Raw genomic sequence first — 27772 nt, 5'->3', positions numbered from 1 at the left:
AGATGTTTATTAGAGTTTATTAGACACAGATATATAGTAGAAAATAAAGTATTTTGAATACAACAGTGATATTAAGTAACAGAATCAAATAAGTTTGATCTTTCTCAAATTTTAAATTAAAACAAAAAATGCTTTATTAGATAATTTATCACAATATATGCAACATGCTTGACAATGTATTGTCATCAGACTACAGATATGGCTGGGAGGAGTGGTTCAAAGATACACCAGTCTATTTTATCCAAGTTACATGAAAGAGAGCCCATAAGGTAGAAGGATATTATATCTGAACCCTGCAGCAGTTCAACAACAAATCCCAGCCAGAGCTGATATAGAATACTGGGAGTAGTTTGTTCCTTATCACAAATTAATTCTCCATGTAATGTTCCCCACAACAAAAAAACCTATAATTGATATTAGAATGCTTTCAGGGGGTGGGCGAGGGTCAGGGGGAATACGTATCTAATGGAGGAATGTAGTGCATAAAATGTTGCAGTTACCAAGTTGGCAATAATTTAGTTACTTTAAATAGTTACTTTATTAAATACAAAAAAAAAATATATATATTAAATTCTAACAGCTGCGGTGATAAAGAGAATGTTTTATTAGATATACGCAAATACTTCAAACTTGTTCTTTGAATCACCTGGGAGCTTTTACTCAGCATTGCTGGTAGAAAGCCAGAAGTAACACATAAGTGATGATGGCTCTTGTTTCACCCACCTTGCCACTGGGCATTTTATCAAGTTGTAGCAGCTTTCAGTTGCAATGCACAGCACATAGCAAGGCACCAACAGCCATAGTTCCAACTGGATTACATTCATCGCAATGGCATTAAATACTGCATATGCAAAGTGCTTTAAGGGGAGTACTTACCCATTAACTGAAAACATTTCATGATGCTACAAACCAAAAGCACAATTACAGTAACATAGCTCATTATCACTTACACTGCACATTCTTGTAAACTGTTCCCTATCAACATCTCCCACCCCCCACACACACAAAAAAAGATGATTTATAACACATCTGTAACTGCAATAAAACATGCTGTGGGTTCACTGATCTATGCTTGTTAATTTAGGGATTTGTGCATTGGAGTATTGAGACAAGGGATCACAATATAGAAAATATTTCAGGTTGAATCGCTTTACACCAGGGACATCCGACATAAGGCTTCCCAGCTGCCGACTGCTAAGGGATTATGAAAGTTATAGAGTTGCAACAGCTGCTGGGCCGCAGGTTGGATGCCCCTGCCATGCACGGAAGGCAGCATTGCTTAGATGGCAAGTCAGCATTTTCTGCCTGAAAGGCACTCAAGCATTTCATGGAAGACATGGTCACTGCCAGGCTGGAAGTAGACTCGAAATTTGCTATGCAAAAAATATATTTTAAAGCAAAACAAAATGGAAAAATATATTTTAAAATGATTTCCAATTTTTTTTTTTACTTTTAAAAAGAGCCTTTAATAAAAGAGAAAAGTGTAATTTAAAATATGTAAAACAAAGCCATACTGAATGAAGGTTAAAACTGAAGACTCTGCATACTTTTTATTGAATGAGTTCTTCTGCAAGTAAATATGTTGGGAGTGCAAAAAAACTTGTACAGACACACTGCAACACATTTTCTAAGGGAAATACTATTATAGTGAATATCAGCTCAGCATGATCAAACTTCATATTGTTCCCTACTGCAGTAGAAAGCATCCCGAGCCTCGATACAAATCGATATAAAGTGCTAATGTTGAGTATGCTTACTTTCACTGTATAACTGCTTAAATTTAAGTGCATATGATGAATACGACAAAAGATAAACAGAGACAAATGGCACCATTACAGAACCCAGATCCCCCAGCAATTTTATCCGTACTGTTTTGGTGAAAAGCCAGTCTTACGACTCAGTAACTGGACGGAATATTTCTAGAGGTCTGGCCTTGTGCAAGTTTACCTGCATTCATTTCATTTAACTGCGGAAACCCACTACATTCTTTTCACTGTTTTTGGTCGGAGATGTGACTATGAAGTTTTTGTATTGTTCTTTGAACACTTCCTTACATTTTTTAGAGTAACGGCACTAGTGGGCCAGCAAACTGCTAACCTGTTGATCAGGGAAAATTTGTAAAAGTCCGATGAGATGGTCAGTATCCAGCCGATTCAACTGTCCCGCAAGAATTAAGGCATTTCTTAAACTTCCAACTAAAACACTTTACTTTTTTATATAAAAATAAACATCACTTCCAAAACCATTGTTATATACACAGTGAGAGTGGATTTGAGTTTAATATTAAAGTGTCACAAACTATACTGTATAGAGGTTAAAATCGGTGCTTGAGTGTTTGTGCAGACGGTGTTCTCCCTTTTTGGGATAATTAAAGGACAGGTTTCAAGACAGAACGAAGTGATCGGCCATCTTTAGTGAGTTCTCGAGTCACACACATGCATGGAAGAGGAACAGCCTCTTCTCTTTTCTCTACAGTATTGTAGCTGCACTTCTTCAAATGATCAGCCATGCTCACAATATCAGCAAATTTCCATTCCCTCACAGTGCAGAAAGCCGTGCTGAATCTCCAAACCTGCAAAAAAGAGAGCAAAGAGTTCAATAAAAAGATCTGAGAGAAAGAGAGTAAACTTGCTATTTTCTCTTCACCAATGACATCTCGTGTATTCTAATAGGGTAATCCTCTAACAGCATTTTCTGTCTTAAAGGGAAAGAGAAAGTTGAAGTCACTGGGGGGTACCAAATGTTAGCAGTGAGTTCACCTTTCCTTTAGCTGTGTAACTTTGACCTGAATCAATCAACTAGCAATCACAGATCATACACAAGAAATGACTATTACTCAATTTGGGCAAAAATGCTAATGTCTGACATAATTTGCATATTTCTGATGGAGGATAAGTTAAGGTTAAACGGGTGGTTCAACTTCAGATTAACATTTAGATGTTACTAAATGGCCTACTCTTATAACTTTTCACTTTGTCAAGTTTTTGAATTATTTGCCTTCCTCTTCAGACCCTTTCCAGCTTTCAAATGGGGTGCTGACCCCCAGCATCCAAAAAAGAATCGCTCTGTGAGCTTCCAGTTTTATTGTTACTTTTTATTACCTATCTTTCAATTTACGCCCTTCTTTTATTCATATTCCTGTCCCTTTTTCAAACCACTGCCTGGTTGCTAGACTAAATTGTACCCTAGTAACGAGATAGCTGCTCAAATTCCAAACTGATGAGCTGTAGAACAAAAAGCTAAATGATTCAAAAATAGCAGATAATTAAAAATGAAAACCAACCACAGATTGTCTCAGAATAGCACTCTCTAATATCATACTAAAAAGTAAATTCAAAGGTGAACAACCCCTTTAACATAACTTATATACTAGAAAGCACAGACTACAGATTTTTTTCTTAATTCCATATACTGGTCTTTCTATTTAGGCCCGTTTTTTCTCATTCACCCACCTGTTACTATTTAAGGTGGCCATACACGAGCAGATCCGCTCGCTTGGCGATGTCGCCAAGCGAGCGGATCTTCCCCCGATATCCCCACCTACGGGTGGGCGATATCGGGGAGCATTTAGGTAAAAAAAAAAAATAATCCGATCGTTTGGCCCTGGGGCCGATGCGGTCCCCGATCCGACCGGATTTTCTAACCTGGCCGATCGAGATCTGGCCAATTTCAGGCCAGATATCGGTCGGCCAGGCCGCTCTGCCCTGCCCATACACGGGCCGATTAGCTGCCGAATCGGTCCAAGGGACCGATATCGGCAGCTATAGTCGGCCCGTGTATGGCCACCTTTACACTTCTTTACATTTAAGGTAAAGATTTAACAAGAGTTGTGTTTATCCTCTATTTTTTCCATTAAGGTAACTCTAAATCCAATGTGCTTATGTTACACAGAATAGGGCATGAAATAGAACCGGTGTTATTTTGTAGTTTTTGTCTCACTAAATAAGACAATAGCTTCCATTGTTTGTCTAAATTGTGCATCACTAAGAGCTGCTCTGTGTCTTACTTTCTACTCAATTACTAACCTAAACCATGCTTCAAAATTGTGCCTCAAGGTGAGGAACTATGAGCCTTACTAATTAAGGCCTATGGCATATGGGACAGATTCAAATCGTTTTATACTACAACTGTAATTACCTATACAATCCTGACTTCTAGAAAGTACAGAATGACTGAAAACTGTTTAACATTGTTTAGAACACTTTTGCTTACTGGTGTTACTGACCTACTAGAAACCATTCTTATCCAGGATGAGTATCCAATTAAAACAAAATTCTAATTGTGCTAAAAGTAAATGAATTATGCAAGCCAAAACAGCAGAGTATTAATTCTTACATTGTTTGGAACTGTATATAAAATATTATACAAAGTGCATGAAAGTGATAAGGACTAACCTTTTCTTTGATTTGCCAAGAACTTCCAGAAGGGTACTGTCTCTTTTCCCACAAAAGAACAACCATTCCACGGGCTTGAAGCAAACTGGCACAAACATCCCTCATAAGTTTAGATACTCTAGAAAATTGGCATAAACTAAAGCCATCGAGGAATCCTGCAATGTGCTGGAGAACCTCGTATGGTAAACTACTAAAATGATCAAGTGACAGTCCTACTGAATAACTCCTTGCATTTTCAAATAAACTAGATAAATGAGGCTGAACTCCAAATGATCTTAAATGTCGATCGTGAATAATCTTTGACCCTTGTGTTGAAGGACAAAATCTGCGTTGGGAATATGTGCATCCATAATACGCCAAAGGACATCTTTGCTCTATCCAACCATTGAGACCAGCATGAATATCGCCGTGAACATTTTTGAAATGAGAAGAAAATTCATCTCTTCTAAATAGTTGCCCACATAAAAATGTAAACATAGATCTCTGTTTAGTTTGGTACCTTGCAACACATTCCAGCACCAAATCCAGACCAAGTGTCTGAAAAGGACTGGGGTTAGAAAGCTGTGGATTTGCATGATCACATGCAGAAGCTGAGGCAATATCGCCAACCATTGTATTTGTAGCAAGTATTGCAGAAGGAAAAGAAAAAGTCTGTGTTCCAAAATCAACACGATAGCCATCAACATTACGACTGTCTGAAATGCCTCTTCCCCCAGGTGAATCCCCTAAGCAAAAAAGCAAAGCAGCTGTAATAAGGTCAATTCCATTAAGACCCATGGGATCTTCCTTAAGGTCCAAATCTGCTGTATCAACCGCTTTGTCTTCCATTTTAGCTTTAAACCAGTGAGCATCAACAAGAAAAGGACGTCTACCAAAAACAGCTACATTCCTCAGTCCTTGCTCCTCTTTTCCATCCAGCCTTTGATCTTTTTCAGTGCCCTCAAGCTTAACACCATTCACCATATCCGATTCTTGTACTACAGCAGACAAGGGTTTATTTGGATTAAGCAAGACCTCCTCAGAATCCATTTCTAAATCACAATCACCATTTTGCCTAGACTGAAAAGTGTGCACATCTCCTGGATTTTGATTGTGAAAGCCATTGCACAAAAGGGTTGGATTACTTACTTGAACATCTTCATTAACTAGATCATAACTGCCGTTTGACCCAGGGTAGAAATCACTTGAACCATTCTGATGCACATGTTTTACGGAGCTGCAGGCAATGCCACCCACAGCTTCAATATTTTCTTCCTCTTCATATTCCTGATCTTTGTTGCCATAATTACCTATGCAACTCTGTTCAGACAACTGAAAATTTCTGTTCATCTCGCAGCTTGCCTCTCGTAACCTTCCATTCAGCATGGCAATGTCTCTTGTGGCATTATTAAGAATATCCAGTGCTGCTGCTAAACTTTTAGTGGTCTCTACAGTAGCTTGATATAGTGCACTGTATGAATCGTCATCATCAGAAATGCCATGTGCAATTCCATTTGCAATTTCACTAGCAATTCCATTTGTAATTTCATTAGCCATGCCATTTGCAAGTTCGCTAGCAATTCCATTTGTGATTTCATTAGCAAACCCATTTGCAATTCCATTTGCAGTCGGCTTATCACAGCTAACAGATTCAACAGAAATTTGTTCTAGCGACCCAAGCTTTTCGGTTGCTTTTGGCATCATAGTTGCCACTTTAAGGGATTCCAGAAGCATCCGTTGATCTTGGAGTGCTAAGGCCATATCCAGCTGCTCTACTTCATCAACATCTTTACTCAGGTTTTCATAAGATTTGCGGTCAGCATAACTTACTGGCCATCTATTCCATTCCATAGTGCAGCATACTACACTTGCAGGACATATTTGCAAATGCTCTGCTAGCTTGTTACGGGTCACAATAAAAGGGCATCCAAAGCCATTATTTAAGCAAGGCACTCTTTCAAGGGGGCACAAAATCCGATGTTCATCAGCCTTACAGGAATGAAAGACTGCCCCACAAACATGCGGACACCCAATTAAATCACAGGAAACTCCATTGTCAGGCCTGATCATACAACGTCGGCTGACACAGTTGACACAATGAGAATGTTGAGGTTTTTCATCCATGGTAAGGCTGGGTCTATAACAAAAAAAAATAAAATACATGAAATACATATTAACCACATTGCTATAGCAATCCATTATAAATAGCACATTGTAAACACGTAAGAATTAGAAAAAATTGTTAAACACATAGTTATCTCCCACTATATACATATATGAATACATATAGCCACACACTAGCTGCTGGCAGTAAATTAACTGGGATATTATATGGACACGATATGGCTACAAACATCATTTAACACAAGGTAAGTTTAATCCTAAAAAACAATTAAAATCTATATAAAAAGTTTTAGTAAAAGTTTAGTAGTAATACTCTACTTTGTGGTTATTTTCCCTTTAAATACAATGTGTTTTCATAGTGTAATCAGAGTTATCCAAGGATTTCCAGGAGTGGTAAATATTACCCATCAGATGACTAGATGGTGTGCAACATCTCTCCCAGAATATACAGTTGAGAGGGTTACAGGAAGGGAACAGCTGCTTCATACAAAACAATCTATGCTATGGCAACGGACATACTGCAAACATCTCCATTCTTGCTATATCTATCATGACTAAGCAACCCTAAAAGCCATTGCAGTCACCCTCCAGGCCTCAACATGCAAGCATATTGCAGTGATTGTGACAAATGCATAGCAAAGACACACATTTTATATATATATATATATATATATATATATATATATATATATATATATATATATATATATATATATATATATATATATATATTATATATATATATATATATATAATTCATGTGTTTAAATTGAAAATAAAGAAATAAAGTTGAAAAATGTTATATAAAACAAACCTGCTATAAATTTCCAGTGACTGCCCCTCTCTACCCATGCTAGAGAAACTTACCAATCACTACTTATTGAAATGAAGAGACCAACTGTAGTCATATGATTAGGAGGCTATTAGTACCAGCAAAAGCAACCCCACTTTGGGTATCAATCCATTCCCATTGTCACCAGTTCACTATGGTTGAAGGTACTGGCAGTGGCCATAGAAGAGACATCCTCTTTACATATGAAGAAGGCTACTAAAACCTTACAGCAAAATACCACCCAATGCCACCCCAAACCTCACTTCCAGTTTGGGCTTACTTCCCATACTCGCAAGAATTTTTACCACTCCTCCCTATATATTATCTCCCTTTATTATCCACCATTTGTAACATTACTATTTCATGCCCTTAGTAGAGGTTGCTATAATTACTGATTTTTGGACAGTCACATTTCTGTCATGGGGCCTGGCAGCACTTTTACCAGGGGTGTCAATAAGCTGCCATTGGTAACTTTAAGAGTACATGTATCCAGAAAGCTTTGAATTACAGCAGTTGATAGACTCCATTTTAATCACAATATTGCAATTTTTAAAAATAATTACCCTTTTCCCTGTAATAAAACAGTACTTTGTACTTGATCCCACCTAAGATATAAAATTAATCCTTACCGAAGGCAAAAAAATCCTATTGGGTTAATTTCATGTTTAGATCATTTTTTACCAGACTTAAGGTATGAAGATTTAAATTATAGAAAGAGTTCTTAAATCAAAACCCCCCAGCATTCTGGATAACAGGTCCCATACCTGTAATGTTTTTTTTTAACTTGCTATTCAATGCTTTGTGAAAATGTTTTAGAATCAATAAGTTGAATTTTTAAACAAATTTTACTATAGATTATAACTGAGCTGGTAAAGCAGTAAGGGCGAAGACACACGGGGCAATTAGTCGCCACGACTTTTAATTAACGAGGTCACACCAACTAATCGCGGCATCTTTTAGCCCATAGGTTATACTTGCTTCGCTGGGACAAATCGCGGTTGCAATTTCAATGCGCAGATTACTCGCAGCAACTTTTTAAAAAGTTGCAGGGAATAATTGCAACAGTAAGCTGCTACAAAGCTACTTAGTAGCAGCTATTTGTCATGGCTACTAAAAGCCAGAAAATACCCTGCCATAGATAATACTGAGAATTACCTCTGCTAAAACACATGTAGAGACAGTTATCACTAAATATTCAGCATTGTCTATTTTAGTAGCCATGACCAGTAGCTGCTAGTAGTAGCACTGTGTATCTTGACACTAAGAAAATTGGAAAAAAAAATGTAACAGATGGAGAAAAAAAAAAATGAGTAAGTAACTCTTCCCTATGGTTAATGAAAAACTATATAGAGGAATATATGTTATTACAGATGTGATATTGGATAACTGTATAATGGTCCAAATGAGAATTTAAGTTGTGTGTGATACTATATTTAACCAAGCTAGATGTAGAGGATTATGGTATGTGCTGCCCTTTGTACAGTGCATAGTCAAAGCATTAGAAACAAAAACAAATGTATAAACAGCCCAACACTGCTAACAAATGAGCTGGGAATGTGTGATTTAGCTGAACAGCTGCTTTTCAATGGCGCAATAAAACAAGCTAGAGCAGACACACAAGGAAATAAATGTCAAATAGCCTTAGCTAGAATGAAAAACTACTTCACAAAGGACAGTTAAACATCATTTTAAAGGGAAACTGCTGCTCATATACTGTAATGTTTTTTCCATACACACATGCAGGATCTGGGCCCCTTTAGAGCTCCTTCAATGAATAGTGTGATACAGGTTATACATCTTTAAAAGAGGGGTATGAAACCACTCCTCCAGAATAAATCTTATTAAACTAAATGTCTACCTCTTATATTATCTCAATATTGATTCTAGAACTAGTAAAAACTCTTGAGCTGTACCTCAAACCAAAATCTTTTTAGGTCTCCCCTTCCTATCAGAGGCAAAAGAAAAAAGGTATCCCAGTAATACTTTGCTTTTAAAATATGCACTACATAATTTGATTAAATCAGACACACACTAGTAGGAGAAGACCAACCTTTAAAAATAGAGAAATAATACGTTATTTCCAGAAATGCAGTAATTGAGGCTTAACATTTCGCAGGTGCAGCTTATTTGATCTATTGCTTATGTATCATGGTCCCCAACCCCTGACTCCTACAGATGCCATAGTATTTCTCAAAGCAGTGCAGAATGCTTTGCAGAGTGATTTGAAAAAATTAGAAAACTGGGCAGCAAACTGGAAAATGAGGTTCAGTGTTGATAAGTGCAAAGTTATGCACTTTGGTAGAAATAATATAAACGCGAACTATCTACTGAATGGTAGTGTGTTGGGGGTATCCTTAAATGAGAAGGATCTAGGGGTTTTAGTAGATAACAAGTTGTCTAATTCAAGGCAGTCATTCTGTGGCTACTAAAGCAAATAAAGTGCTTTCTTGTATAAAAAAAGGGCAGTGACTCAAGGGATGATAACATAATTTTGCCCCTTTATAGGTCCCTGGTAAGGCCTCACCTTGAGTATGCAGTGCAGTTTTGGGCTCCAGTCCTTAAGAAGGATATTAATGAGCTGGAGAGAGTGCAGAGACTGCAACTAAACTGGTTAAGGGGATGGAAGATTTAAACTATGAGGTTAGACTGTCGAGGTTGGGGTTGTTTTCTCTGGAAAAGAGGCGCTTGCGAGGGGACATGATTACTCTGTACAAGTACATTAGAGGGGATTATAGGCAGATAGGGGGTGTTCTTTTTTTCCCATAAAAACAATCAACGCACCAGAGGTCACCCCTATAGATTAGAGGAACGGAGCTTCCATTTGAAGCAGCGTAGGTGGTTTTTCACGGTGAGGGCAGTGAGGTTGGGGAATGCCCATCCTAGTGATGTGGTAATGGCAGATTCTGTTAATGCCTTTAAGAGGGGCCTGGATGAGTTCTTGAACAATCAGAATATCCAAGGCTATTGTGATACTAATATCTACAGTTAGTATTAGTGGTTGTATATATAGTTTATGTGAGTATATAGATTGGTAGGTGTGGGTTGTGTTTGCTGGGTTTACTTGGATGGGTTGAACTTGATGGACTCTGGTCTTTTTTCAACCCTATGTAACTATGAAGCCATTATATTTGTCAGGTCACAGAGCAGCAATTTCAGAGGGATTAAAATAAATAAAATTAGTTGTTTTTTGCCAACTCATGCATGAGTGTTACGGATCTCCATCCAATTCTTGACCAGTTGAAAAGTTCTAGAGGAATTTCAGTCAGATTACCCTGGAATGGGTAAAATACAAATCTTTTGGTACACAGGTATAACAAAAATCCTACAATATTATATTAAAGGTTATGTTAGTCTACTGTTTGCACATTAAACAGTGCGCTGGCTTGGGTGCCTTTTTACTTTTTGGGCCCCCCTATGCTCTTAACCCCACTGGGGTATTTAATTTATATTCTTGCCAGCCCTGTCCCCTCCACTGTTGTCAGAGATGAGTGGGTCAGGAGCTGGTAAATAAGTAATTGTCCACATTGGCTTGGGTTCAGGTTGGAAGCGGGTGGGATAGGTTAGTCATGGGTTGATAATCATCACTACAGTGTGCCCCATAACAAGAATTTATACCATATTCAAGCCCACAGGACCCAGACCTGAACCATCATATATATTTGACTAGTAGCAAGGAAAGTAGTGTCCAAATCAGTGACTGAGCATATGTTGTGGCCAAGCCAACCAATAAGATGGGGATGGGGGGGGGGGGCTTATATTTGGAAACATTACAATTTCTGAAGAACACATCCTCTAGAAAAGGTGTGCATCTTGGATTCTTGTGTCTGCTTGGCCTGCAGGGACACTGAATGTAGCACACACTGGTTCAACTATACTGGTGGCAGGGAGTGTGACTGTATCCAGGCCAAGCCCTACCACAGGGCTGACAGGAGACACTGCAACACAATCTTATTTGCAAGTAGGGTAGCAAGCAATATTCATGAACAAGTCCAGGGGTAGGTGGCCTGTAGGTACACCATGGTGTCACGGGATGCTTTCCTATCACATTAAAGGTAAACAGATAAACAGAACCCCCACCCAGGAGTTTTAACCATGAGTTAACTACAGTGTTCTGGAAAACAGATCTCACACTGGTATTTAAAAGTATTCTATCATCAAGTTATAATACTATTTCATTTTTATACAACCTTTTATAGTCTCTTGCTCAAGGTCAGATTGATTTTTTTCTATTGTTAATAAGCACAATACATTTTACCTACCTGGGTATCTATCTAGGCCGCCTTAACTTTTATTCTCATAGTTAAATCAGTAACTGGCATTAAAGGCAAACTAAAGCTTAAAAAAAAAAAAAAAGTATCATAGTATGACTTCACATTATGTTTTGGGGTTCTGTACCAGCCCAAGGCAACCACAGCCCTTTAGCTGTGAAGATTTGTTCCCCCAGTAGCCCCATCATCTTCTCTTCTGTTGATTCATTGCCCATGCTCTGTGCTGCTGTCAGTTACTGAGCTTAGAGACCAACCAATATAGGGCCAATTAGTAATTAATTCACATTTCACATGACATGGCAGTGAAGACACCAGTGCAGAAAAATTTAATAATCCGCTCTATGGCATCATGGTTATATGACAGGCAAATCTTATTTTCTGCTTGACGAGTTACGATGACCTTTAAGCTTAGCTTCTGTGCACAAATCTGAAGGCCTGGATCACTCCAGTTTTAGAATTGTGCAGTAAGTTTAGTATATAGATCATGTCATTTTCATATTCCTTTTTAGTGTTTAATTCTCCTTTAAAAGCAGTGAGATATTAACCTTCCTTTACCCTAAAGGCAAGGTATGTCTGGCTGTGATGCAAAGTGATTATCTAGAATTCCATCCGTAAACCAAGCAGAACCTTGGGGACCTATGGGGTGTTCTTTACCAGCACAGTATAAATCATTGTGCTCTCATAAACTAATGAACTCTATTAGCTGGTTATTTATTCTTCCCAGTTGGTGGATGGGATTTAGTGCACTTAGGAACACAGTTGCACAAGATGTGACTCAAGTGTTATCAGGACAGGACCCCGAGAGTTTACGTAAGGACACAGCACCATTTTTAATCTCAGGTTTCATCATGCAACTTGCACAGTGACAACGCATAAACTTCGAATGCTAAGCCTGCTGCCAACATTAGGGTTTCCTCAAAGCTCTTTAACCTAATAAGATCCTCAATAATTCAGAAATGTAGCTGTATGTTCTTTTTAAGGCTACATTATACCTGTTATAAAGTATGCAAAATATTTGACATTAAAAATGCTTTATTAATTTTTATTAATTCAATTTTATACAATTAATACCCAGCATACGGTATAGGGTATGGGAGCCCTCATCTATCTCTCTCTATATTATATTATACTGGAACAAGGACAGCACTCTTAGGATTTAAAGAATTGTGAGCAAAATGTAAATGCAAAAACAGAAAGATTTATTACTCTACATTTCAGTCGCACACAGAATACCTTCATCTCCAGGGTTTCTGTGCGAGACCGAAACGTCGCGTAATAAACCTTTCTATTTTTGCATGTACATTTATATATATATAAAAAAACACGTGACGTTGGCGTGACATGACATGCGTTTTTAATACACAATTGATTGTTTTTGGAATATAACTCGGTGTTGCTGGTCTTTTTTTGAGATATATATATATATATATATAGGCTGAGGCACACACTTATAGGGATTACAACCTGGGTGCAAATCAGATAAACAATGTAAATATGTAATAAATGCTGAAGCACACCAGGAAAATTTAATCAAAAAAAGATACTTATTTTATTTAGATTAAATAAAATAAGTATCTTTTTTTGATTAAATTTTCCTGGTGTGCATCAGCATTTTTGTACATATATATATATATATATATATATATATATATATTTTTTTTTTTTTTATAATTTTCAAGATTACCAATTTGTATGCATATAAAATCAAGTCTTGTTTTACAGTAATTTATTTGATTACTCCCATGTTTACTTTGGACTGTCCTAAAGCTTAATATCTAACAAATGTAGGAATGTCAATGTACCCACCCACTCCTGGCTGATATGCAATCTCCTTATGGATATCTGCTAGTGATATGTGCTATTATCACAAGAACCATGCATTTATATATTAACTGCATAGTTACCCTTTTGTATGTTTGTATGTTTCTGGACTGCAGAGAAAAGTATAACAACCCAGAGAGAATACTCAAAACCCACACAGACAGTGTCCTTGCTGTGCTTGAATACAAGACACCTAAAGGTCCCCATACACAGGCCGATTGTAGCTGCCGATATCGGTTCCTTGGACCGATTCAGCAGCTTAACGGCCTGTGTAGCGGCAGAAACGAGGGGCCTGCCCGACCGATATCTGGCCTGAAATCAGCTTGTTGATGTGGTTCCCGAACCGACTGCCCCATTACCGCCAAACGATCAAATTAGCCTACACACTCCCCGATATCGCCCACCCGTAGGTGGGGATATTGGGTGAAGATCCGCTCGCTTGGCGAACTCGCCAAGCGAGCGAATCTTAACGTGTATGGGGACCTTAAGTGATGTAAGGCCACCATGCATGCAGGATTCGGCGACTAGGGATCAGGTGTGTTGGTCATCCAAGGGGGTAATGAAAGAATGGCACTACATATATGGCCAAGTGCAGACTTTGTCAAGTCTATGGACTGCCAGGCCGACTGCTTCTTCATTTTAGCTTAAATATTAATAGGAATATTAAGAGTTTGTGTTCTGTTCTATATCTGGAAAAATCATTTGTAAACGACTTGGTATTCTGCTGAATCCAAAAATTGATGTGTTTTGTGCATCCTCAGTATTTTCCTCTGAACATTAAACTAATTCTATTAGAACAGCAGACAGAATAGCACCTGTTTTTTCTCAGCAGCAATGACTTTTACAATGCTGGCACACCATTCTTTATCTAGCAGCGCATGCAAGTAACCTGTAACTTCTCAGTATTATATAACTAATTAATTCCACACTGGTTCACAGAGGGTTCAGTACCAGGCATACATAAACACCAGGTGCTTCTATGTATTGGATCCCAAGATTCCCAACATCCAATCAACTAAATACACTCACCCCATCCTAGGGTTTGCAATTTGGAACTGTCCTAAAGAAAACAGTGCTATTGGGAGGTATGGAATACAGGTTTATTTTGCTTTACATAGTAAGTTAGGTTGAAAAAAGACATATGTCTATCGAGTTCAACCTTAATGCCTATATATAACCTGACTAACATCTACATTTATCCACATTAAATCTCATCTGCCACTTAAGACGCCCAGATTGCCAGTTTGTCAAGATGCTGCTGCAAGATAGAACTGACTGGGCTGTAGAGTTTTGTGTCATCTGAAAACACTGATACATTACTTTTAATAACATCCCCTAAGTCATTTATGAACAAGTTAAACAAAGTGGACCCTGTCCAGAACCCTGAGGGACCCCACTAAAAACCTTACTCCAAGTAAAGAATGTACCATTAACAACCACCCTCTGTACCTGATCCAAACAGATCACATCTACTGCACCCCCACTGTCCAGCTTCTTACTAACGTCATCATAAAAAGCAATTAAACTGGTCTGATATGACCTAAAGCCATGCTGATTACTGCTCATAATGCCATTCTCCAGTACATAATTTTGTATGTGATCCCTTAACAAGTCTTCAAATAACTTGCCCACCATGGATGTCAAACTTACTGGCCTATAATTGCCAAGCTGAGATCTTACTCCCTATTTAAGTACAGGAATGACATTAACCTTCTTCCAATCCAAGCGAGTATGAGAAACAGAGGCAAAACAAAGGCAACTTCCGCAAATCGCGGCTCCGTGTATGCCATCCCTCCGGCGATAATAGCTGCCTGTGACAAGGGAGATTTGGGGCGCGGCGACTAAACTCCCTGTGTGTCACAGCCCTAACCTCCTCTCCTGAGCTCAGCTCAAACAACATTGTATGCAAATTTAAGCTTTACATGTGCTTTAATATTTGCTTTTAATTCCTGCTTAACGAACAGACGGACCCCTAATCCTTTTCTATTGCCTCCAATCCTCCGAAACAACGTATAGCCTCCAATATTAACTGCCCCGTCATGTGACTCATTCAACCACTTTTCAGCAATGCCAATCACATCATATTTCCACTCCAACGCCAGCACCTCCAGCTCTCCCATTTTACCAGTCAGACTCCTTGCATTAGAAAACATACACTTAATAGCGGCATCAGCACAAAAATTTTGCATAAACAACTTATGGTCCTCCCTGTCATTATCAGTATCCCGAAGCAAGTCTCCTCCCCCATTTTCTCCTACTCTGCCCACTAAGTCATCTATCCCAGTGCTGTCCAACGTCTGTGGTACCGAGGGACGGAAACCGAGGGAATCCGGCCTCCGTGGTGGAGGGCCGATAATGGAAGCTAGTTTAGACCACTCCTCTTTTTAAAACCACACCCACTTGAAACAACACCCATGTTATCGCATGACCATAGCCATATTAATGGTGGTAGTACAGCAAAAACCTGCCATACTCTGCCTTCCCTACCCATCCTTTGTGTGCCATACTCTACCTGTCCTACCCTGCCTGTGTGTGCCATACTCTGCCTGCCCTATGCTGCCTGTGTGTATGGCACACACAGGCAGCATACGGCAGGCAGAGTATGGCACACACAGGCAGCCTACAGTGACACAATGCTGGAACTGCTCCTACAGTCTGCACAATAACTATATATTAGAAAACTTTTTAATTGCTGTACCACCACAGTATATGTTCTTTTTATAGTGTGTAGGGTTTATTTATGGGTTTCTACTGCTCCTACAGTCTGAGGTGTGAACAGTTGAAGAATGAAGGTGATTACAGTCTGAGCCTGAGGTGTGAACACTGCAGGGGGTGAACAATGCAGGGGATTACATTTTTAAACAATACAGGGGGGCAGTACTGATGCCATTTAAAGCTTACACAAAGGTAAGCCATCAAAGCAGACAGACAGGTGGGGGGCCACACAGAGGGGGATTGCGGGCCGCCAGTTGGACAGCACTGATCTATCCTATCTACCACCAAATTACTCACTGCACCCACCCCCCCACTTTGTTTAAAATCTACTCTAGCCATCTTCTCCCCCAAAGCAACTGTTACTGAGGTGCAGCCCATCCCTGGCAAAGAGCCTGTAGCCGATTGAAAGATCAGCCCATTTCTCCAGAAACCCAAAGCCCTCCTCCCTGCACCAGTCTCTCAGCCACACATTAATTTCCCTGAGCTCCAGCTGCCTTAACGTTGCTCGTGGCACAGGTAATATCTCTGAGAAGATTGCAACAAATTACCCTATCCACCTTTCTAATAATTGAATCTCCTACAACTATAGCCTGCCTTCCCTTCCTACCACTACTCCCCCCACCTGTATTAGAGGTGCTGGCTCCCAGTGTACTCTGGGATTTAGCCTGCTCCATACATGCCAGCTCAGAGCTGTCTTCCCCAGCATCTTCACCTAAAATGGCAAATCTGTTGGTATGTACAAACTGTGGACCAGCCCCCCTACCCTTCCATCCCCTAATCCCCTACTTCCCCTCTTGATTGTTACAAAATTGTCTCTCTCATTAACCTCCACTGTCCCTTCTCCACCCCCCCACTACACCGGCCCCTGCCAGTAGTTGCTCAGTGACTGTCCTGTTCTCCCCCATTGTTGCAGCTGCCCTCAGTGCTGCCAGTTCCCCTCTTAGATTCCGCAATTCAGATTCCAAGAGGAAAACCCACCTACATCTCTCATAAGTAAATGCTGCATGGAACTGCTGCTCCAGGATCACATACATGCAACAAGATACACACTGAGTAACCCCGGCAATTCCTCGTATACTGCCTTTTTACTTTTTAAATGCCTTTTTGTTTTTAACTGCTTTAGAGTCACTGCATACATAAAGTAGGTCCTTGTGCAGACCCTCCCGCACATAGGGACTTGCATATCTACCTACATTACTCTCCACACTGCAGTGGCTCTATATGAGCACACTGCTGTGCTCTTGGCAGCTAAAAGGGAAAAAAAATCTACTACGAGAGCATGAAGAAACCATAAAAGGCAAAGTTACCATGAATTACTTATTCTGGGCACTGTACCAGCTGCATCATATAAAAACACACATAATGTTGTTTTCAAAGGGCACTGTGATGAATATAATTCTTTTCTTCAATGAGATTAGCTCAGGATGCTGCTAATTCTTAAAGGAATAAAAAAAATAACATAACATAATATCCTCACTTAAATTCCTCATAAAATCTGAAAACTGTCAGCTGTACAAAAAAATAAAAAAGTAAATGAATGTCCTGTACTAAAAGTTAAATAATGAATATCCAACATGGGTTTTAAGTGGTATCTTGAGAATATACATTTAAGGCAGGGATGAAAAGATACAAGATAAAAGGTTGGGCAATAGGAAAGCGTGGAAACTGTTTTCACTCGGACAAACCTGATTCCTCAGATTGAGTGGAAACCATAACAGTCTACCTCTTTCTTGCAGGGACCATTTCCCCACCCACATTTAGGATTACAGTCTTTCAATCCCCACCTCACCTTGTTCCATGTTGAACTGATGGATTCTGGGACTTAAAATCCTTTCTGTCTCCCATTATGGGTCACGCACATATTTTCTGGAAAAAAGAGGGACTTTAAGTCCCAAAATCAACATGGAGCAAGATGAAAGAGGGGTGTAGCATAGAAGTTTTCTATAACTGATTTTATGATGATTTGCAATATACATGTGCTTTGATATATCAATCAAATCTAAGGTTGGAGACAAGCAAAAGGACAGCTATTGCCCAATGTACAAAGTTCTTATTGGGAACCTGAAGGTACCAAAGTTTGTGGGCCCCCCTGATTTGTAACTATAGTCATACAAAGATAAATAAATCTATTTATTTATTGTATTATTACTGGTTTTTGTGTTATTGCTCACTAACAGTTCATCAGAAGGATTTATCATGATCCTGCATATTTGTATTAATGTTATTTATGTTAATTAATACAAATTATGAATATTAATAAAGGGGTTAAATGGGTGGGGGTGTGTAGAAATGGTCCCTGTGAGTCAGATGTTTACAACCAATCTTGGGAATAATGTGATGTAAAGAAAAAAATTTTTCTTTTTTGCAGTCCAGATATTGTTCATGCACTATTTACAGAAGACAAACTGAACAAGCTTGTCAAATGGAAGGGGGGTTTCCCTATAACTTACCTACATTGACATATATCAAAAGATAGAGGGGACATAAAAATGCTAGTACAGAAGAGCAGTACAGCAGTTAAAGTAGGCCCTGCTCATTAGAACTTACAATCCAAAAGACAAGGCAAGCCACAAAGCTTTGGTCTCACAAAGCATTATAACCATAGGCCATGTTCCATTAATGTGACAGCTCCTTACAGCAGTTACCAGAGAACTAATAAATGAACTGACTCAGTGCAGGAACAGCTGGATCAGTCAGCAGGTGGAATCTCCCACTGTCAGTCAGCTACAGGGGCGTGACCTGCCTTATAAATGGCACATTGCTCTGCCAGTGAAATGTGATGCATGGCTGAATTTTGTAGGAAGTGCTGGCACTGGGTTAAAGCAAAGGCAATGCTCTTGCAAGAAGTGCTTCCAAGAAAAAGTTGCGGCCACTAATCGCATTGTTTGTCTTCACCCTAATAGAAGCATTAAGCTATTGCTGGGACTTATTTCTCAGATTTATGGCTGTAAAGGAGATTTCTGAGTTTTCAGAAGGAGCCAGCTCTACACATTAGAACTGCTTTCAGATAACCTATTGATTCTCCTACTCCCATGTGACTGGAGGAGTCCCAAGCCGGACTTGGATTCCTTACTATTGAGTGCTATTCCGATACCTACTTGGAGCTGCTAGCTTGCTCCCTTCCCATTGTTCTGCTGATCGGCTGCTGGGCTTAGTTACCATCAAGTACAAGGCACTGTTTTATTATTAAACAGAAAAAATTTAGAATTATTTGCATAAATGGCCTTCCTATAATTCTGACCTTTTTGGGTAACAGGGTTCCAGATAATAGACCCCATACTTGTATTAATAAATAAGGTTTCTTATTGAGAGTAATGCTGGCTTGTTTTAACTCTTGCTAACCCAAGCACTTTATACAAAATTTATTTAAATGTGGTCTGCAAATGCAGCCTGAAAACCATTCTTTCACTGATTCATATAAAGTCAGCCTGGACTTTTATCAAACACAGGGAGATTTTGGACTTTTTAACTGCTGCGTTTTTAAGTGGCTTAAACATGGTGCACCAAAACCACCCCATTAATTCCCAGAGCTTTCAAGTGATTGCCATAAAAACAAATGGGAATGATTGGTTCCACCTAAAAACCTTCCCCTGCATTCTGGCACAATAACATGATTCACAGCCTTTCGGTCTGACAGCCCACATTTCATTACCTCCCACAGCTCTCTTATTGGGTTATTATCTCCCCACAAGAAGCCAGAAGGGGCAGTCACCTAGAAACCAGTGGTTCTTTGATCAGCTAATTGTGCCATAATATTACTTCTCCACAGCAGGGGCAACCTCCTAGGGTTTTCTCAAAACCAGTACAGATATTTGTGCTACTCCTCAGTGCAAGTCTTTGAGAGAATTTAAGGAAAGAATGTCAATTTAACAGTAAGATTTCCCATGAACTAAAATTTCTTTTACAGTTCTCCAAAGGCAGCGTGATAATATTTTGCTAGGACAATAACAATGATATTCTAACAGATGATAGCAAGTGAGGCCTATACTCCACACATCACAGTCTTGTCATTGGCATCAGAATAAAATCCCTAAATCAGCTTCCCACATGGGGCATATCACAAAATTGTGGGGCATATCACAAAAAATTTTTTTTTATAAGTTTTTATTTAAGGTTTTAACATTTTTAAAAAAAAAAAAAAAAAAAAAAAAAAAAGAAAATTTAGAAGGAAAGAAGAAAAGAGGAAAGAAGGAGAGAGTATATAGAGCTTTGGCGAGCCTGGCAGAGTTATACAGATTGTGCATTTAACCAGGTGTCCCACACTGCATTGAACTTGGTTGGGCAGCCTCTAGAGATATAGAATAGTTTTTGCTTAGGTAGCACGTCGTTGATTAATTTTTTCCAAAAGGTAAGTGGCATATCACAAAATTTAGTCTAGGATAGATATTCCCACATAATAAACCCAAACAAGCAAGAAAATATCAGTGTACCTTTTAAATAACCCATATGGTGAACTTTTAGAAATAATGTTGGCAACACTACACAGAATGTACAACTCCACTGCTACGAAAACAGACTGCCCTCGACAGCAAGGTTTTTGCTTGTCCCAAAAATATACTCTAAATACCATCTCCTGTAGCTCAATGACTTCCTGCTCTACTATGCCATTAAATTGTTCCATAAAGAGCTGTTCACAGAATGACTGAGTGACATAATTTGACAGATGTCAGACCAAAAGCCCAGATTACATACTAAGCATGGTATCCTAGACCATTCCTGCTGCAAGAAGCTAAACTAATTGTTTCTTCTCTTGGCTTATAAATGTAAAACAAAATTCTAGCTGTCAATGTGGCAACTGCCATATCCAGAAATGCAACAGAAATTAAAAAAAATTAATAAATCAGGCCAAGATACTAAATCAATGTAAGTATGCCAGACAAGATTAAAGGATAATTAAAAAGCAATACAATTACAGGCTTGTTTTATGTTTTATCATGACATGAAGCTTCTGCAATACTTTTTCCTGTTTAGTAACCACGTATTCTCCCGCTATATTTTTTTTTATTATAACAAAAGACAATCTGTAAACAATTCAGTTGCTAAAAAAGGACAGGTAGAGTCCTGCAATGGTCCAATTTCTGAATTCAGTGGCCTATTGGGAGGGCCCTGAACGACATCAGCCCTACTTGCGTTAAATACTCACTGCCAAGCCCACATGTAACATAGACAGGGGAATTAAAAAACAAAAAAAAAAAAACGGGGGAATGCCATATAATGCTAGGAGTCCATAATCAGTCACCAAGGCGCTCTATGGTGGCTTCTATTTCAGAATGTGCCATGAATATAAATGGGCAAACAGCTACAGGCATACTTCACACATCAGTACAATCATCATTCTCAATCTGCAAAATCAGACAGTTACGAGGCAGTTTTAGGAGAATAAAAGTAAATTTGCAATTGGCACAGGTTACTGGGCCATCTAAATACCCATACAACTGTAATGTGGAGTAGAGAATAGCTGCAAATAAACAGAAACATAAATTCCTGTTTATTCATATAAAACAATAATACAATAATAACTTTGTAAACAAGATATGTGTCTTTTATACATATGATTTAATATGAGTTATAGAAGCCAATACGAACGCTTGACTAGGTTAAGCCAGCAACAGCCATCATGTGGCAACTGCAAGTATGAGGTAAACAGGGCTAGGGGAATAATCCTGCAGACATAAACCTGAATAGCTTCTGTCACTGTGATAATCTTCAAATAAAATAAACAGGTCTCTTCCAGGAAAGTTTAGAACAGAATTTAAGAGACAGCCTGATTACAGCCCTGTACAACAGAGATGTCGCAATGTCCCACTCACATGCGCAAAGCACTGCAGGGAATCAACAGAGCGTAAAGTGGTCCTTCTTCCAACTTTCCATAACACATATTCAGTAGTTGAAAAGTTAGTTTGTTAATGCCTTTCTGACACTTAAAAGGGTCAGCTGTGCTCCGTGTTTGTTAATGCACAGGCATCTGTTACAGTGTATAAGGAGTCAGAACTAGTAGTGCAGAGAAATGTAAACAATCCAGATACTGCTTTAATGCCAGCTTTTCTTTTTCCTCACACACTTTGCAGAGTGCTCATGCGCATCAAAATGGTATTTCGGTGTACTGCTTTTAGTCACAAGAAATATTATTAAGTGCATGTGTACCACAGCATTCCAATGGAGAGTAGAAATGTCACACGTGCCTCCATAACCAAGATCATATAACACTGGAACAGCTCTGCTTAAAGAGCTATTCGATTTTATTTGGTCCAATTTCTTATAATTTTACACCTAAAGAAACAGCATGGAATATGTTGGAGAATGAATTCCTCAATATTCACAAGTATCAATGCAAACAAAGGGCTGAACCTGCTCAATAAATATAAACCAAGATAAGGTGCCAGGTACTTACTAGAGAACCCTTAGCTGCCAAAGAGTCAAAAATATAGGGGCAGATTTATAAACATACTGTTTTTAGTGGTTTTATAAAACCACCACAAATTTTAATGCAGAACAAAAAAAAAAAATCTGAAAATCTCTAAAATAAAGATTGCCAAGGATATCTCCCACTGACTTTAAGATGGTGTAGTTTTCTATTTTCCCATGGTTTTTTGCTCAACAATTTTTTTTTTGGAGTTTTATTGTAATTAGTAAAAATCCACAATTTTTAGTGCAAAAAAACACAATTCGTGAAAATGAAAAATTAAGAACTTTAGTAAATGGAGCCCATAGTGCTAAAGGGGACTTGTCACCTTAAGAAATAATTCCACATTGTATTTCTACTGTGCAATATAAACTTCATTTATACTAAATAAAAATGTTAAAATTTTGTTTCCTTCAGTCACACAATCACAGCAAGCAGGTAGGTGCCATTTTGAGGACACTGTTATTAAGGCAAGCTTTACATTATGCCAAAATCCTGTTTATGTGAAAAAATGGGGGACCTGATGCACATGCCATGGACAAGCTACACAATCAAATGTTTGGGAGAGAGAGGGGGAATGTGAGAAGTGCGGTGACATCTAGGAAATGCTGAATGTAAAGTGAAAGTAATTGTCTGCTATGCATCAATGCCTAAGGAATAGAGGTGGGACAGGCAATATTTGATTTACAGCTGGGATTTGTAAATGCTTTTATAATGGGTATGGATATGTTAATTAAAAAGGAATTTGGGTTTCATATTTAATTTGGGACTTGTATAATATAGATTTTTATGTTTTTATGGGTCCCCTTTATATAGAACCCCATAGCACACTGTATAGCCAGGTGAAATAAATGAAAGTTATTAGCCCATAGGCATACACAATACAGGCAACATTTTAGACCTTTATGCTATTGGATTCTTATTAAACCTATTTAAGAGTTTCAATACATAAGATTATGGCCTTATTCTACAAAGGTTAAATTAAAGAATAAACAAGTATCCAAATAACCCCCCCAAAAAATTAAGACTATCACAATATAAACAGACCTTGTTCATACTAATTATTTTTAATACACTAGTCAGATGTATATTAATACAGCTGGAGTAATATAATAAATGTCACAAGGTTTGCACCTGGTCCAATAATCCATAGCAACCAATAAGGTATTTACTTTCAAACAGGCGACAAGTACAGGATATCTAATGATTCGTTGGAAAAGGTTATTTGGCCTTGTTCCACTTACATCAACCCCACTGAAGTCTATAAAGCTGTTCACAGTAACAGTCTTAAAAAGCAGTTTTCTTGCATGTGAAATCCCCTTAAATTAAAGCAGGCAGTGTTTTAGCGATGAGAAGGTGGCCCAATACCAATGGGTTTACCTGCGGGTCGGGAGGGTTTGGGCCATCCTTGGCACAACATTTTGCAGGTTCCGTTTGAGCAATTCTGCCTGCTATCCCAGCCCGCAACCTTACACTGCCGGCTTCCGGAGCTCTGATTTAAAGGTGTGCGCCTGCCCCTTTTGTGAGGTAATTGATGGGTGGGTCAGGCACAGGTCTATAAATAGAGAGGACTAGCCAGGTCAGGTAGGGTTTGGGCCGAGTTTAAGCCGATACACACATCACTATCACTAGACAATGTGTCTACTTTTATGTACATTACATACTTTTTTTTTTTTTTTATTTAAAAGCTTTAAATAGTAATTACATTTTGCTTATCCAACTCCTACCAGTAAATGACCACAAATCTGAAACACCAGAGTTTGCATTTTAGAGCTGATATCCACCACATATGCCTGCACCCAGCTGATGCAATGGTTCCAGGTGCAGGCAAGAAAGAAGGCGGACCCAGCATAGGGACTGATTCTCAGCCTCTGGTTTTCCACAGGGCAAGATCTCCCTCCGAGAGCCACCAATTATGGCCAGATCAAGAGGCTTTGGCCATACAGGCTGACCGTCCTATGAGACAGTTATCAAGAAATCCGGCATACGTGGCCAGCATTACTCTATGAAGGCCGAGATCCATCTGCCTTTTTTCTGCAAAGGGCCTAAAAGGAGGATACAGATTAAATATTTTTCAGCACCTAGAACCTATAACAAATCAGAATCAGTATCCTATATATCCCTTTCTGATAAAACACATAACTTTACCCTCTAATATTTTGGATTTGATTACAAATTCATTTGGTTTAACAAATCCAATAGCAGCATCAGACAAAACTATGAAAATCAGATTAAAAGGGGTAGTTCATTTTTAACTAAACTTTTAGTGTTATGCAGACAGTGATATTCTGAAACAATAGGCAATTGGTCTTCATGTTTTATTTTTGTGTTACACTTTTTGTTCAGCAGCTCTTCAGTCTGGAATTTCATGTCACTGCCTGGTTGCTAGGTTAAATTGGACCCAAGCAACCAGGCAGTGATATGAATGAGAGACTGGAAAATGAATAGGGGCGGGCCTGAATAGAAAGAATAATATAAGATAACAATAAAATAGTTTGTTGGCAGCCGAGGTCATTAGAAAGTTGAAAAGAGGCAAAAGAATGAACCTATCATTCAAAAACTATAAAAAAAAAAATCTAGTTGAAAACTTGCTAAGAACAGGCCATTATTCAATGTAATAAAAGTTAAACTAGAGATCAATTATTGCTTTGCATTGCAACTCCTTGAGACTATGACTGCGATTGGACAGCATGAGCAGATCCAATCATTACAGACATTATGCTACACTACACATCATAAGTAAATGAAACAAATATGTTAGTCATTTCATATTGACAGTATTCCTTAAATGTCTGATTTACAAATGTTAGAAATGTTTAGAAATATTAGCACTCTACCTCTGAATCCTGCAAAGCAATGAGCACAAAGCCAAACAGTCTCATATATCTAGCCATTTTGCACATTCTCTCTGTACTGAGACAGGCAGATGGCACTGCCCACCAGTTCCACTTATAGAGACAGAGAAAGTAGTTGCCAATGCTCACCAGTTCAATATAGATACATAGAAAATAGCAGAATATTGTGTTTAAAAAGAACTGGTGGGTCAAGTCTGACCCTACAGCAAATCATATTTTGCAGCTTTATACTTTCAATTTCATTTCATGTATTTGTTGTACAGGTATGGGACCTGTTATCCAGAATGCTCAGGACCTGGGGTTTTCCTGGATAAGGGATCTTTCCGTAATTTGAATCTCCATACCTTAAGTCTTCTAAAAATCATGTAAATATTGAATAAACCCAATAGAATTGTTTTGCCTCCAATAAGGATTAATTATATCTTTGTTGGAATCAAGTACAAGGTACTGTTTTATTATTACAGAGAAAAGGGAAATCATTTTTAAAAATTATAATTATTTGCTTATAATGGAGTCTATGGGAGATGGACTTTACATAATTCAGAACTTTCTGGATAGCGGGTTTCCGGATAAGGGATCCCATACCTGTATAGTGTAGATAGTGTTGTACTTTTAAAAAATTAGTAATAGCAGTAATTCCTACACAGGAAATAGTATAAAGCTATCTTTGTACAGGTAGAACTTGTTCTTGAGTTATATTGTGTTGAAAATCTTGCTCAAAGTAGATGTAATTCTCACTGTAGAGAGCTTTCAATAATACATCTGTGATTTGGCCAAGAAATATTTAAAAATATATATAATTCCTAGAATAAATGCTGTTTTAGAAAACGAGACTATTGTGTTCTTGCATTAAAGGCATTTTAGTTTTATGCTGTTATGGTCTCTTATGAGGAATGTCTTGGTTCTTCTATAGGCCATTCACCTAAGATTCATGGTTTAAATATTAAATATAATCATTCCAATTTTTTACATAAATTGTGTAGCTGTTTGTTACAGTAATTGGCTGGATATATCAGATATAGCAGAAACAATGTCCATTATCACTTCAGCCTTTCATGGAAACAGTTACTGAGCACAACATGCTGTTATGAAACACAGTAATAATGTGTTATTGTTCTTTAGGCTCAGAGGAAATACATTTATATTTAACTGCCTTAGCCTTCATAAGCTGCATGCGGGGCAGAAACAACTGCACTTAGAAAGATCACATTAATAAAAAAGACAATACAAATCAGCCTTGACTGTAGCAAGAATACTGAAGCCGTGGTCCTCTGATTGCTCCCATTATAGTAGGTTATATATAGTTCATCACTGCCTAGAGAACTGCAGGTTCCATATCCTTGTTTATTGTGCAATATTACAGGCCTGAAGCTCTGAGAATGACACAACACATCATTATTCACTGCTTTCCAAACAACACATTCATCCAGCTTCTGTATAGTAGGACATTTACTGCTATTTGGTTTAATCATATGTTACAGCCACTGAAATGCAAGTTTCAAAGTCTCCTGGTACTTTTCAAGATTTTTGACATTTCAACTCAGACTACAGGGAGAGGATTTAGGCGGAATAGTAAGGCCTAGACCTCAGGCAAAAAACACACCTCATCTCTTAAGGGGGGGCTAGATATAGACCACCCAGTGAATAAAAGTTGATTTATAAGTACAGGGCTACAAAACATTCCTGATTATTGTAACTTCAGGTATTTATAAATGTTGCCAGGAACCACGACATAGAGACCCAACCTATGGGGCCATAGGACAAACAGTGCGCTATAAATAATGGCAAAGCAGTGGGTTAGAATACAGTTCTTTTCTACTGCAGTTTAACATGAGAAATAGTTGAGGAGTTATCAGCTGAAGACTGTAATGGCTAACAGTATAACTACTCTGGCTATATACTTGTTGGCCCACGGTCACCCCCGGGCTTACTAGGAGCTGCACCCCGACCAATTTCCATTAGAATGAAACTACTTTTTGTATGTAGAAAAGCCTTAATGTAAGTTTTCCAGTTCACAGTAAACTTTACCCTGTGACTTCTCCAGACTGAATTAAACTACAAGTCCCTACATGCCTACAGACTCTGATAGCAGCACTTCGGCAGCAGGTTGAAGAAGCCTGCCTATACCCCAGACATTCATAATCGCAGGCCTAAAAGATGACTGAACATTTTGCTTTGCATCACTCTTGGGGTTACCAAAGGACAAGAAAATCCCTGCAGCGGCGGCCCTGCACTTCTCACCTCAGCGACTCGCTGCCGCTTGGGGTACAGCTGCTGAGACGACCGTGGCCTCCACTTTCCTTGACTGCTACTGCCAAAAAAACCCACAGCTTTAACGTGGCCGAGCCTCCGTGATGTATCCAAGTGCTTCCGAACCCCGG

At 38.6% G+C, this 27772-nt stretch overlaps 1 protein-coding gene across 2 annotated transcripts; it reads right to left on the bottom strand.

The window, feature by feature from the left end:
* Window positions 1-27772, bottom strand: fbxo30 (F-box protein 30). Of its 2 annotated transcripts, XM_012963041.3 has the most exons (4): window positions 27633-27718; window positions 17923-18015; window positions 4395-6510; window positions 1941-2572 (listed from the first exon to the last, which is right to left on the bottom strand). In XM_012963041.3, exons 2-4 carry the CDS (start codon window positions 17976-17978, stop codon window positions 2369-2371), a joined length of 2376 nt encoding a protein of 791 aa, XP_012818495.1. In that variant the 5' UTR covers window positions 17979-18015; window positions 27633-27718; the 3' UTR covers window positions 1941-2368.

The sequence above is a fragment of the Xenopus tropicalis genome, chromosome 5 (assembly GCF_000004195.4).
Source record: "Xenopus tropicalis strain Nigerian chromosome 5, UCB_Xtro_10.0, whole genome shotgun sequence".
NCBI lineage: Eukaryota > Metazoa > Chordata > Amphibia > Anura > Pipidae > Xenopus > Xenopus tropicalis.
The sequence above is the reverse complement of the archived record's forward strand: the minus strand, read 5'-3'. Positions and strand labels throughout refer to the sequence as shown.

What these genes read in the sequence shown, in the direction of transcription:
- fbxo30 (XM_012963041.3), bottom strand. Translation starts at nt 17,978, where the DNA reads ATGGGAGACAGAAAGGATTTTAAGTCCCAGAATCCATCAGTTCAACAT. An exon ending in TCAGTTCAACATGGAACAAG is followed by an intron (nt 6,511 to 17,922) that starts GTGAGGTGGGGA and finishes TTTTTGTTATAG; the next exon opens with ACCCAGCCTTACCATGGATG. An exon ending in CTTGGCAAATCAAAGAAAAG is followed by an intron (nt 2,573 to 4,394) that starts GTTAGTCCTTAT and finishes TCTTTTTTGCAG; the next exon opens with GTTTGGAGATTCAGCACGGC.